Below are 13049 nucleotides of genomic sequence, written 5' to 3'. Positions count from 1 at the left end.
ATTTATACTGTGTCAACTGCTCTCTAGAACTTTTTCATCTTGCAAAACTAAAACTCCATATCCATTGAACAACTTCCTCCCATTTCTCCCTGTCTCCCAGCCCGTTAGCCACATTCTACTTTATTTTCCTATGATACTTCACATTAGTAAAATCATGCAGTATCTGTCCTTTTGTGACTGGCTCATAATTTAGCAGAATGTCCTCAATGCTTATCTGTGTTGTGGAGTGGAACAGGATTTCCTTCTAAAGCAAAATATGATTATGATGCTTTTTTTGGGAGGGGGCGCAGTATTGGGGTTTGAACTCAGGTCCTTATGCTTGCTAGGCAGGTGCTCTACCACTTGAGCCACTCTGTCAGCTTTTTTTTTGTTGGGTGTTTCTGAGATAGGGTCTCGAGACCTATTTTCCTGGGCTGGACTTGAACTTCGATCCTCCTGAACTCTGCCACCTGAGTAGCTAGAATTACAGGCGTGAGCCACCAGCACCTGGCTTATGACACATTGTCTTATTCACCTGTTGTTGAGCATTTTGGCAGCCTCCACATCTTGGCTATTGTAAATAATATTGTAATGAACATGGGAGTACAGCTTTTGTATGTGTGTTGCTGGGGATGGAATCCAGGTTCTGGTGCGTCTTAGGTAAGCACTCTGCCACTGAGTTACACCCCACCTCTCATTTCCTTTTAACAGCTTCTAAGTGACTCATTTCAGAAAAGATGAACTGGATTCTACTCTGGAGTGGACTGAGGGTTTCTTGTAAGGAAGGGAGGGAAAAGCTTACTCTTATTATTTAATTTTTGAATGGTAACTTTTTTGCCTAACCTATAAACTATGAAAAATGACCCTGATATCTAGCATGAGCAAGTAAACTATAAAAAAATATTTTTCAATTGTTTGCATATAAAGTCATAAGACCATATAAAAATAGGCAAGGCATTTATTTGGTAACTTTCAAGCTCAAATTTCATTATTACTCTATCTTAATGTTGTCACTAATTCCTATTGCTTTTCTATTGTTTTTCACCTTGCTTCTATTAAAGGCATAGGAAAAGAACAGAAGAAGCAATGAGGTAGAAAACTGAAATTCTGAGGAAGGAGGGTGCATAAATCTTTGGAGAAGTGGAAAGACTATGGAGACAATTTTAAAAATTCGTGAACAGTGTGACAATAAAAAGAAATTCAAAGGTTATGTATCACCTTTTTTTTTTTAAAGTAAATATTTGGCATTGAACTCAGGGCCTCAGGCATGCTAGTGAGTGAAGCATGCCGTCGGGCTCCATCACCCATACACCCCCACTTTTTTTTTTTTTTTTTTGAGAAAGTGCCTTTGCCTGGGCTGTCCCCAAATTTGTGATCCTCCTTGCCTCCACTTTCTGAGGAGCTGGGATTACAGATGTGTATAATCATGCCTGGTTTATATCTTCATTTTGATACACTGACATTTCATTTTCTCAACTTGTCTTCTGGTAACATTTAAATTGCTTTCATTATGTATCACAAATGACGGGGTCCACATTACTATATTGTCAGTACAATGATCATTTTAATGGTTTGAATAACATTCTATTAACTTATACTCCGTGTAATCAAGTGTTAATTCTTTTGAACCATATCCATAGTTCAGAGGCAGAGTGGTGTTAGGAGCACAGCCTTTGGAACAGATGGCCTGAGTTTGAATCCTAGCCCTTGCTTACTGGCTGGGCAACCTTGAGTAAAGTAACTGACTTATGTTTTATGCTTTAGTAATTGCACCAACCTTTTAGGATTGCTGAGGTTTACGTAAAATAAAACATGTCCAGTATTTATACTTAATACCTGGCAAGCAACCTGCACTAACAATCACAGCTATTTGTAATTGTAGTAAAATCAATTTTTAGGCTTTCTCTGCTCAAGACTGTTTCTCCTTTTCCTTTCTCTCACATCATGCTAGAAGGCAGACTCCAGATGCTTTGCTTCCACTTCACAATGGCTCCAAACCCGCCCTGATGTCCAGGGACTCTCATGTATATTTCCTGTCTCTCCTTTGGCTCTCATGAAGCTGGACAGGATCAGCCTGGAAATGGACATAGGGCCTGAAAAGGATTATCTAGTCTCTGTCATCCTGGTTTCGCACGAGAACTGTAAGGGCCTTCCATGGACGTGAATCTTAAGTCCTGTTAGGTCTCTCATGTTAGGCTCCCTCTCCACCCTCTTGAGGGCTGCTGATGCTCCACCATATCTGCCGATTGGGATAGCACTAAATAGCTGATAGAAGTGAGTTCCGAGAGCTGGCAAGCATATTATTAGAATACTCTTAGTCTTTGGATAAATGACCCCATCTCCATGACCTACCTGTCATGCCCAGAGGCCTTTGTGTGTCCCCTTTTCTTTTCTCTCTACTGGCTTCAGCTACATGCCAACCAATTCAACCAGAAGCGCTGTGGAAAGAAGAGCAACAAGCAACATAACTGTAGCCAGGGAGCAGTGAGAGAAAAGACAACAGGGGCTAAAGAGGGAAAGAATGGTCTCTCCTTAAAGGGCTCAAATGCAGCATTTTCTTGTGAGGGCGGGTCAACCAGCACAGATAACAGCTATGTAAAGGCAAAGAAAGCCCAGGATGGGAATAGAACTAAAAATAGAAAGGAAAAGTGAGGAGGAAGTGTCTGTACTTTCGTTGTTGGGCAAGCTATACATGCAGCTGTTCTTGTTGCTAAGATGGGATAGAGTGGAAGGGATTCAAGAGTTGGCTTGGGGGGCAGCCACCTATGGTCTAAGTGCAATGAGGAAATGATGGAAGCCCCAAAGAGAACGTTCTACTTGCTAAATCTATTAAAAAGTTGGCTAAAATCTAAGAAGAGCCAGAAGAGACTGCCTTCTAGATACTAGTATCCCATGAGCAGTTGCAATATGTTCCTTTCTACTATGAGAGTCAGGGCTCAACTTTTTGTACTGAGGAAAGGAAAATCACAATTCCCAGTTGTACTGTAAAAGAAAGAACAGAAGATGCATTAAAGTGCTGCTCTGCCATGTTCTAGCTATGACAGAGCTGGTTATTAAATGCCTTTGAGCTTCAGTTTTCCTCTCTGTAAAAACAAAATCTACTTAGGTGAGATCTTTAACCTTTGTTAAAACAAAACATAGAATTCTACATGTTCTAGTGGAGAAAAATACTGAAAGGAGAATCTGAAGACTGGGAGGACTGAGAAAATAAAGGGATCTGAGCAACCCTGAATATTAAGGAGTCTTCAAAATACCTCTACCTGGCCTGATCAGTGGGACTGTGGGCTGCAAAAAGTGGCCTGGGAGGCAGAGATGAAGGCACTGAAGTTAACAGAGTTACGCAGCATCCCATAAAGCTACCTCATCTGGGTAATATAAGTGGGATATTTTCTTTTAATGCTATCTTTGTGGATTGTAAATGTCTTAGTCTGTTTTGTGTTTCTACAACAAAATACTTGAGACAGGGCAGTTCATAAAGAAAAGAGGTTTATTTATCTCACAGTTCTGGCTCAACATTCATTCTCTTTACCTCTCTCTTCAACTTAGTGTAAGAGTCTAGCTACAAAACACGTGCCCTTTCTGGAACATATCCTACACTTTGCTCATTTGCTGTGTTCCTTCAGCCCAAAATATCCTTGTTTTGTTTTATTGTACTGGGGATTGAACCCAAGGCTTGTGCATGCTAAGGCAAGTGCTCTATCATCACTGAGCTACACCCTTGTCACCTTAAAAAAAAAATTTTTTTTTTTTTTTTTCAAAATTTTCAGACAGGGTCTTGCTACATTGCTCAGGCTGGCCTCAAACTTGAGATCCTCTTGCCGCAACCTCCCAACTAGCTGGGATTTATTAGCATGTACCACCACACTACCCAGCTCAAATGTCTTTTAAACTAAGTGTCCATTATGTGTCAAATATTGCTTTATGTGTTGGGATTTTTCCTGAAGTTTGAACTCAGGGTTTCATGCTTGTAAAGCAGGCGCTCTACTGCTTGAGTCACACCTCCAGTCCATTTTCTGGAGATGGGGGGGGGGGTCTCTTGAACTATTTGCCTGGACTGGTCTCAAAACTCGATCCTCTGATCTCAGTCTCCCAAGAAGCTAGGATTATAAGTGTGAGCCACTGGTGCCTGGCTACGTGTTAGCATTAAAAAACCAAGATAGACAAGATTCCTGTTTTATTCTGATGGAGCCTCCATTTCCTACTCTAAGGTGTAGTTTCAATCTACACTTTCCTTGAAATTCTCTCCAGTCCCATTACGTGAGCATTAACTTTCTTTTATTTCTCCTACAGCACATTTGGCACAATTTCTCTTGTGTAACATTTGCATATTCAAACAACACTCATGTCTTCTGGCCTGAGCTATAAACTTCTTGAAGGTACTAACTAGGTACTCATTCATCTGTGAGGGCTAGCAGTGCCTCTTATACAAAAGAGATTCAATGTTTGTTGCAATAACAAGTCTGTCTCAATCTGCTTCCATCCATGATAAAAAAATAAATAAAAACCATGGAATTAGGCCTATATTAAATGAATGTAAGTATTTTTTGGAGGGGGTATAAATAAAAAATTATAGTGGATTAATCCCAGCTACTCAGGAGGTGGAGATCAGGAGGCTCGCAATTCAAAGCCAGTCTGGGCAAATAGTGAACTTCATCTCAATAAACATGATGGTGCATTCCTGCAAATCCTAGCTACATGGAGGCATAGGTAGGAGGATTATGGTCCAAGCTTGGTCTCAGACAAAAATTTGAGATCCTATCCAAAAAATAACTAAAGCAAAAAAGGGCTGGGGTATGGCTCAAGTAGTAGAGTGCCTGCCTAACAAGTGTGAGGCCCTAAATTCAAACCCCAGCATCGAAAAAAAAAAATACTGGAAATGTTTAAAAAAAATACCCTGAGTCGAAGAAGAGACTTCTAATTCACACAGTCACCTTTCAGCAAATGGTTTCCCACCCTGGGCCTCAGGTTTCATTTCTGTGAATGTTAGAGAGTTGCCCACTAGTCTCTTTCTAAGGGGAAACACAGAGACCAAGAATGAACAGTGAAGTCATTACCACTATCAAAGGAAGGAGAAGCAGCCTCAATGTGGCCTTGTTCATTGGTAGAAGCTTGATTTAGGAGAAAGAACAACACTGTTCAATATACCCTTTTAAAAATCACAATAAAAAAAATGACAATTTTTCTTTTTTTTGCAATATGGGATTTGAACTCAGGGACTACACCTTAAGCCACTCCACCAGCCCTTTTTGTAATGAGTTTTTTCAAGATAGTCTCATGAAGTATTTGCCTAGGGCTGGCTTTGAACTGTGATCCTCCTGATCTCTGCCTCCTGGGTAGCTAGACAGGTGTGAGCCACTGGAGCCCAGCTGAAAAATGATGAATTTGAAATCTGACATGCACAATTAAAAAAACTGTCCTTCAAAGAATTATGCATCCTACAATCTTGAATTGGACCCTGGTCTGGACAAGTCAGATGTAAAGAACGTAAGTTGAACAACCAGCAATTGCAAGTGTGGGGGAGTGCTGGTGACTGAACCCAGGGCCTTGACATGCTAGGCTCATGCTTTACCACTGAGCTATACTCCAGTCCCACAATTAGGAATTTTGAATATAGATTTGAGTATCAGATGATATTCAGGGATTAATTTTTGTTGGGTATAGTATGTAGAGAAAAGTTCTATTTTTTAGGAATAAAAAGTATATTTCTAAATAGAATATTATGGTATCTATTATTTCCTTTAAAATACTTCATTTTAAAAGTGACCAACCAGTTACTAAAATCTGGCATACCAAAGAACAGCCACTTCCCAGTCTCCAGTAGGTCATAGCCATTTCACTAGTGGGCAGTAAAATTTATATGGGTCAAGTTCAGGGTCAATCTTCTCTACCACAAAGGCTGATGATCCCCACAAGGAAGGAAAGAACCTTAGGGAACTCCAATCAGGTAAGTCAGGGATTGGAAGGCACATGGAGGGAGCCTCTTCTGAGTGCCTTCTTCCCTCCTCCTGTTCTGTTCTTTCTTTGCTAATCATCAAAGTGAGGAAAAGACAATCAGCTCACCATGTACTGAGTCACAACAGGAGACCTGGTAATGATGAAAACCACCTTGTCTAGGGTTTAAGAAAGACTACACCCCTTTGACTGGAATTACAAATAAATTCTGCTTTTTGTCACCAATCTGGAAACTCAAAGTCTGACTCACTGAGGTCTTCTTCAGTCTATCAGGCAAAGGGGAAAACAATTCTCCAGCAGGAAGTAGCTTAGTATCTTAGCAAATATTTTATTAACACATACTCTCATATTCCTGGTATATAAGAATCCTTGGAGCACTGTGACACACTAAAGCTACTGAAATGGATGTTCTGATCCTTGGTCTTCCATCTGGTTTCATCACACAGTGGTCTTTACACAAAATGGGTCTTGCTGTACCTTCCCTTGTCCACATCCCACATGGAAATGGATCTCCTCTCTTTCATGCAGATGGCTGACATTCTTTGTCTTTACAATGGCAGAGGCTTCCTGTCATTAAACCATGATGGATAAAAACTTAGCATCAGCTGATCAAAAGATAATTCAGACTTTATTTTTCAAAAAGTCACTCTCAGTTCAATTCTCTGCAGGAAAGGGCTGCAATATCTTCAGGATGAGGATAAAGATTCCCATTGCCGGAATATTCGGAACACTTTCCTTGACTTTTCAGAGAGACTCTATAGGTAGAAAAGCTTATCATTAGGAATAAATTATCTTATAGAGACAAAAGACAGGTAATAGCTTTAGGGCTCGGGCTATAAATTTCTCCCACAATGATCTAGACATATCTAGGACTGAGTAAAAACTCTTTTTGCTATGCATAATGTACAAGCTAAAGTTAAACAACATCAAGAATTCTGCACTCTGCTGTCAGACGGCTAGCACACTCTGAGCTTCCAAAACCTGGCTCATATCCTACCTCCAAGTATCTGTGCGTGTCCGAAACTTTGTACGTGATGATGGCCCTTCTGACCCATCATTAGTGCAGCACACATTTTGTACTGGTTTTTTTTTTCATTCATGATGCTCAATTGTCTCTAATTCATATTTCTGGTAAATAAGGATACACATTTATGTGATATCTAGCTGAGATTAGCAGTTAAATTAAAAGCTTAGAAATAAAACAAAGTTGAATGACCCCTAAGAGTTTAAACTATGACCTTGGCTTCTCAGCTTCATGTTTTAGTCAGTAGAGCTAAAAATAGAAAAAACTCTCATTGCCACTTGATCATACCTGTGAAGTGCTCTGAGATTCTGAGAAATGATGTTACAGGGAGACAAAGCAATTCATTAGAAGATAAAAGTTCTCAGTAAGTCAGAACACTTGGTTCTCTCTGCCTTTGAAAGTGCCAATAAAGAACAGATACTCGTGCAGCAAGGGTCTCAGTGAGAGTACAAAGGATATTTAGCAAGACTATCTATAAAGCCACGTCTGGCTTCTAATATAAGATGGCATTTCCTCTCTTTTCTTATCTTCTTTGTGGATGAGTATTTCAAAAAAATAAAGTCCCAGGAGGAAAAGAGTAATTTAATTTAATGACAAAGCTGAAAATCAGTTGAAAAAAAATATAAACTTTTTTCAAACATCAAGATCCTTCACCAGCAGGCCATTAAGCTTTGTATCATCTAGTCATAGCAGCTAGGTTAAAACGTGCTACCAAAAAAGATCTTGAAAGTCCCGGAACTTGGGACCAATTATGAGGCCAACTCTTTCCACTATAAAAAAACCCCTCAAAACAACAACTAAAACACTGTAGGGTTTCTTTTTTAATACAAGAGTGACAGAGGGAAGTCTTAATAAAAACTGCTAAAACATTATTTCCTGAAGATCTAGGCAGAAAGTATTTGTGGATTTGTGGATAAAGACAGATCTAATACCTCCAAGTTGAGTGGTGGGTCAAATACTTGTCTTTAAATAGCTTTACATATTCCTACTTTTTTTTTTTTAAATAGTACTGGGCTTTGAACTCAGGGTTTCATGCTTCCTAGGCAGGTGCTCTACCATTTGAGCCACTCCACTAGCCTTTTTTGATATTGGGTAATTTTTGAGATAGTGTCTTGAACCTTGATCCTCCTAATCTCTGTCTCCTGAGTAGCTAGGATTACAGATACGAGCCACCAACACCCAGCAAAAGTTTTAAATTGAAAAAAAGAATTGCAGGTTTTTTTTTTTTTTTGTAAAAACTTGGAATACCTTCATCTACATATTAACTGAAGCACTGATACACATTGTTGATCTTGTAGCATCACTGTAGCTCCCTCTGGTGGAACCCTGTGACCTTACAAAACCATGAATCTGGGAATGCTGGCTGACAAGCATTATTTTACTTTGTCTCTGGAGGATCTAGAGGTCAGAAACTGCTATATTTACACTAGACTACAAGGCAAGTCTGGAATTGAGCCTGCAAAGGAAAGAGGACCCCATTCTCATGATTCCTTTATGTCCTATCGCTTTCCTTCTTGACATGAAGCAAATACTTGACTTGTTTTCTCAGTTGTTATGATGGTTTTGCATTTACCCACATTTGTAACCACAGCAGTCATGACTGTGATGGTCCAGGGCACATGCCTGGGCTGTAGAACAGAATAATGTAATGTGTCCCACTTGGGGATTGGAATCATAAGCTTAGTGTCACAGCACAGAGCTCCAAACAGCTAAGCTAACTGGCCAGGCTCCAAAGGCAAGTGACAGCCACTGATGGAAAAAGCAGCTGCTCTGCAATATGAGGCCGGAGCAGCTGCCTATTCATCTATTTGCACTTCTGTATTCCTTTCTACTTTGAGTCATTTTATATGGGAGAACAAAGAATTTATCAGAATATGATGGAATGCCCCATGCTAAGCTGCAGAAAGACTGAACCACTTTCATACCTTTCTCTAGGATGAAAACAGAGTGAGTCTAACTTGATTTAGGAAAGCTGAAGGCATACAGGGTGCTAATTATAGGACCAGGCTTTGCCACTCATCCCCAAAACAGCAAGTGCTACACAGATGCAGGGCAACAGCTAATCTCACCATGGAGTCTGTTTCAGCTGGTTCCTTAGCCTGCTTGTGGGCCAACAGGATGGTCAGAACTGCCTTCCAGCCTGGCTCTGCTGGGGTGCTGGCACTGAGTTCCATTCCACCTTTATCCCTGGTTTCTTTGCCAAGTGTGATATTCACCCAAGGGCACCAGTCTCTATGCTGAGAGGTGGGATCAAAGAAGCTTCGGGAAGATGTGTCCTGAGGGAGGAGGAAGAGACATAGTGTTAATGAAGGATAGATACTAGCTATTCAGGAAGGCTTTACAATTAGTCAAGTTCACACTCTCACGACTGCCTATATTGCTAGTTTTTACATTCTCCTTCGTTTTTCTTTTCTTTTTTTTTTTTTTGAGACAGGGTCTTGCTATGTAACCCAGGCTAGACTTGAGCTCCCCCCATCCTCTTGCCTCAGCCTCCTCAATCCATTCTCCTTTAAATTCTACCTTGTATTTTCTTTATTCTTTCAGCTCTACTGTTGAAACAAACTGAACCTTGCCAGCTTTGTTCCCATATCTCACTGTTGTCCCATTACCCTGAAATATTTACCTCTCCAGTTCACCTCAAAGGAACAAATGACAAAAACCTTAAGATTTTCCCTACTGGTTACCTAATGGTCCCCTCTTTAAAGGTATTCACACAGTCTACATTTAGCCACAGGAACAGGAAAGGTTCGTACCTGCTTCTCCATTCTACATGTGATGTACTCAGTGATGGCTGCCTACAAAGTGGACATACCGAGCTGCTGGACGAGCAAAGGCGAGCTCGTTTGGCTTTCCGGAGAGGGCTTGAGGGTACTTCTAGGCCACAGGTGCTGTCTCCAGTTCCCATGCTTCGGGTCACTGGGCGGCTTCTGGTAGTGGGACTGGCTGCCTCTGGCTCAGGCCTGTCAACAGGACTGGAAGAATCCCAGCTCCGGGTTCGGGAAACAATAGGACCTGGGCTCTTTTCAATCTGAAGGAAAGGGGAGACAATGAAGGTACATGAATGATGTTAATGGTTATGGCCAGAAGTACTACTAGAAGCACATGAAGGCTAGCATTTTATAGTTTAAATTATAAAAATTTAGTTTCTGAACTGACTACATAACTACACTCTTCAAACAATATTCTATTTCTATGCTGAATTTCTGGAACAAATTTAGCTTCTTCCTTGGTGAAGAGAAACATGACATGATCATCAGTGTAGAAGTGAAGACTAATGAAAGGAGTGTTGGTAATAAAAAACAAGAAACAAAAAAAAAAGAGAAAGGATTGTTGGTGCATGCCTATAATCCAAACTACTCAGGAGGCAGAAGCAGGAGGATCAAGAGTTCAAAGCCAGATTAGCAAAGATAATGAGACCCTACCTCAAAAACAAAAACAAAAGGACCAGAGGGAGGCATAGCTCAAGTAGTAAAGCACTTGCCTACTATATGCAAGGTATTGGGTTCAACCCCCAGTATTCCCCCCACCCCACCCCCCAAAAAAAAAAAAGAAGTGAAGCCTACCCATCAATTTCCAACTCTGTACCACTAAACCTTATTTTTGGTAAAAATGCTGTTAAACTGTTCACCCCAAACAAGCTAAATCAATACCTGCTCTGAACCTGGGGAAAATGTGGCATCCTGGCTCCGGGTCATCATCCTCCGAGGAGATTCAGGTATCAGAGCGAAGCGCTCTGGCCGACCCTCAGTGCCTGCGATGGGGGAGCTGGTCAGGCCAAAGGAGGCATCCAGCTCAGTGATGGATGATTCAATCTGCTGGAAGCCCCAGAGCCCCACCTTCCTCATACACTGTGAACATGCTATTAGGGAGAGCTGCATGGGTTCCAAAGAAGAACTAGGAAGAAATGGAAAAGCAAGTGGGTGTTTTCAAAGGCAATGTTTCCATGTGACTAAGAATTTTTTTTTTTGGTGGTACTGGGGCTTGAACTTGGGGCCTCACACTAGGCAGGCACTTTACCACTTGAGCCACTCCATGTGACTAAGTATAATAATTTGTGACTATATTTTATCTCATCCAACAAATCTCAAGTGGTCCAGGGGACTGGGAACCATGTCTTCCCAGAGCCCTGTTCCCGATCTCAGGACCCTAGCCACATTATCTTTATATATTCTCTATAGAAAGGTCTATGGGTCTTGGTGTGCTCTCCATGGCAAGGCCATTTTGAAGTATGTTTTATAAATTTCTTCTGTCTCTCTTAAAACCCTTTCCTTAATCTACCAAAGACATATTTAAAGTAAATCATGACTGGGTCTGACAGTCTTCTATCTCAAAGGCAATCTATGCCAAACTGAGCAGCTGAAATGGAAATACCAACATGGTGCCAGGGAGGACTCCAGCTGATGTTTCTTCTGGTAGCTTTTATCAATTTCCTTCTAAAAATAGAAAGGAGCTTATTTTCTTTCTATTTTTAGAAAAGAGCTCCACTATTTATAGGAATATTTATATTTATATAAGTACCCAGCTGGGAAACAGCAGAACAAAAAACAAAGTTCAGATGTAAACTTTATGAATTTCAGAGTTCTGATTCCAGTTTTGTTACTAGTCCTTATTATCTGCACCCCCTACTCCCACCCCTTGATTTTCTCTTTGTTTCTTTTCTCATAGGAAACATCATGCAATTTCCAAATACTATGAGTGACTGAAAATATGTCATTGTTCATGTCCCCAGATAAAACTAACCTACATGCCCAGCCACACACAGAAAGAATACAGGCAGTGACATGGACTTGCATGTCTGAGCCTAGTTTGCTTGTAGTTTTTCTCTCTTCAGTTTGGTGATCAAGTTCATCTTCAAGCAGGTGTAGCAAAAGACTGATCTTATCTTCTGTCAAGCACTACAAAGGAATCAAGGTAAAAAAAACTTTAAATTGCAACCTCATAAAATGAAAACTTATTCACAATGATGTGCACAGATGATAAAAGGCAAAAATCTGGGAAGAAAGGGGAAACATGAAGACAGCATCACAAGACAAAGAGGACTTATCCTAGGACAGGGCCAGGTATCATAGATGCTTTCTGAACTGCTCTGGACCTGCTGACTGAGGAAGGCCATCAGTGTTCCTGGAACTACTAACTCTTTTTTAGTACTAAATTGTTTTCAATTTACTAATTGTAGATTTTCTTTGAAACCTGTGAACTTCCAAACTTCAAATGAAAACAGATTACTCTTTCCATCTTGCCCTGACACTGAATTTACTTTCTGACAGAACAACAGAGCTTGCCAGCCTTCATTTTTGTTCTAAAAACAATAAAGAACTGTGAGAGTATGGGAAAAAACTGCATTTGCTAGGGACAAGGTGACATTTGTAATAGGTACCAGAGGTTAACAGTTTAGTGCAAAAATCCATAGCAGAGTATTAATTTGAAGAACCAAAATAACTAGCTTTTATTTCTTACAATACAGCTTCTCTTCATAGAGACTCACAGGCCAGTAAATATTCACCTTCAAAGTATAGATGGACCAGGGCATTTCAACATTTCTTTTCACAAGGAGAAGGGAGCTTCTTGTCCTCTAGTACTTTGAAAAAGGTATGCAAAAAACCATATGCAGTCACATTTCAGTATTTTCTGTTAAACAGTTAAGTAATGAATCAAGATAAAATTGAATTAATGCCACTTAAAGACTTATTCTTTTTCTTTGGTAGGACTGAGATTTGAACTCTGGGTTTCTTGGTTGTAAAGCACGCGCTCTACCACTTGAACCACACCTCCAGCCCCTAAAGATTACTTTAAATGCTTGAATGGAATTCATTTACTCAAATCCTCAACAGTTGCCTTTCTGGAAAAAACTGAAAAGGTCAGATGAAAGACAAGTAGTTCTCTTCGTAGCAATCTATATCCTCTTGTCATTAAAAGAAATGCTTTGTGAAACACTGGCCACTATAATCCAGCCAAGAAAAACTCACCATAGTTTTCAAGTCTTCTGGCCTCAAGGAAGGAAGCTGGAGGTCCAAGTGACAAAGGCTTTGAAAACGATCTAGAAACTCACTAACAAGTACAGATGGCTCATCCAATGGCAACCTCCCAAATCGAT

At 40.3% G+C, this 13049-nt stretch overlaps 1 protein-coding gene and 1 long non-coding RNA gene across 4 annotated transcripts in view; one reads left to right on the top strand and one right to left on the bottom strand.

Annotated features, from left to right (window-relative positions):
- LOC141419723 (uncharacterized) overlaps positions 1 to 12927 on the top strand; it is a 20408-nt gene extending 7481 nt beyond the window's left edge. Inside the window, exons 2-3 of the long non-coding RNA XR_012444366.1 lie at positions 11621 to 12544; positions 12661 to 12927. This is a non-coding gene — a long non-coding RNA (uncharacterized lncRNA). The remainder of the gene's footprint in view (positions 1 to 11620; positions 12545 to 12660) is intronic.
- The window catches only part of Zc3hc1 (zinc finger C3HC-type containing 1), a 30930-nt gene continuing 21309 nt past the window's right edge, over positions 3429 to 13049 (bottom strand). Inside the window, exons 3-8 of one of the 3 annotated variants that reach the window (XM_074063200.1) lie at positions 12922 to 13049; positions 11696 to 11850; positions 10606 to 10849; positions 9768 to 9983; positions 9025 to 9231; positions 3429 to 6686 (exon numbers count right to left, since the gene is read on the bottom strand). In XM_074063200.1, coding sequence (XP_073919301.1) covers positions 6618 to 6686; positions 9025 to 9231; positions 9768 to 9983; positions 10606 to 10849; positions 11696 to 11850; positions 12922 to 13049 — 1019 coding nt within the window. In that variant the 3' untranslated portion in view covers positions 3429 to 6617. Of the gene's footprint in view, positions 6687 to 9024; positions 9232 to 9708; positions 9984 to 10605; positions 10850 to 11695; positions 11851 to 12921 lie in introns of those variants that run through there. The other 2 variants (XM_020183810.2, XM_074063194.1) reach the window with 2 other exon arrangements.

The sequence above is a fragment of the Castor canadensis genome, chromosome 2 (assembly GCF_047511655.1).
Source record: "Castor canadensis chromosome 2, mCasCan1.hap1v2, whole genome shotgun sequence".
Lineage (NCBI taxonomy): Eukaryota > Metazoa > Chordata > Mammalia > Rodentia > Castoridae > Castor > Castor canadensis.
This window is presented reverse-complemented; position numbering and strand designations above follow the sequence as displayed.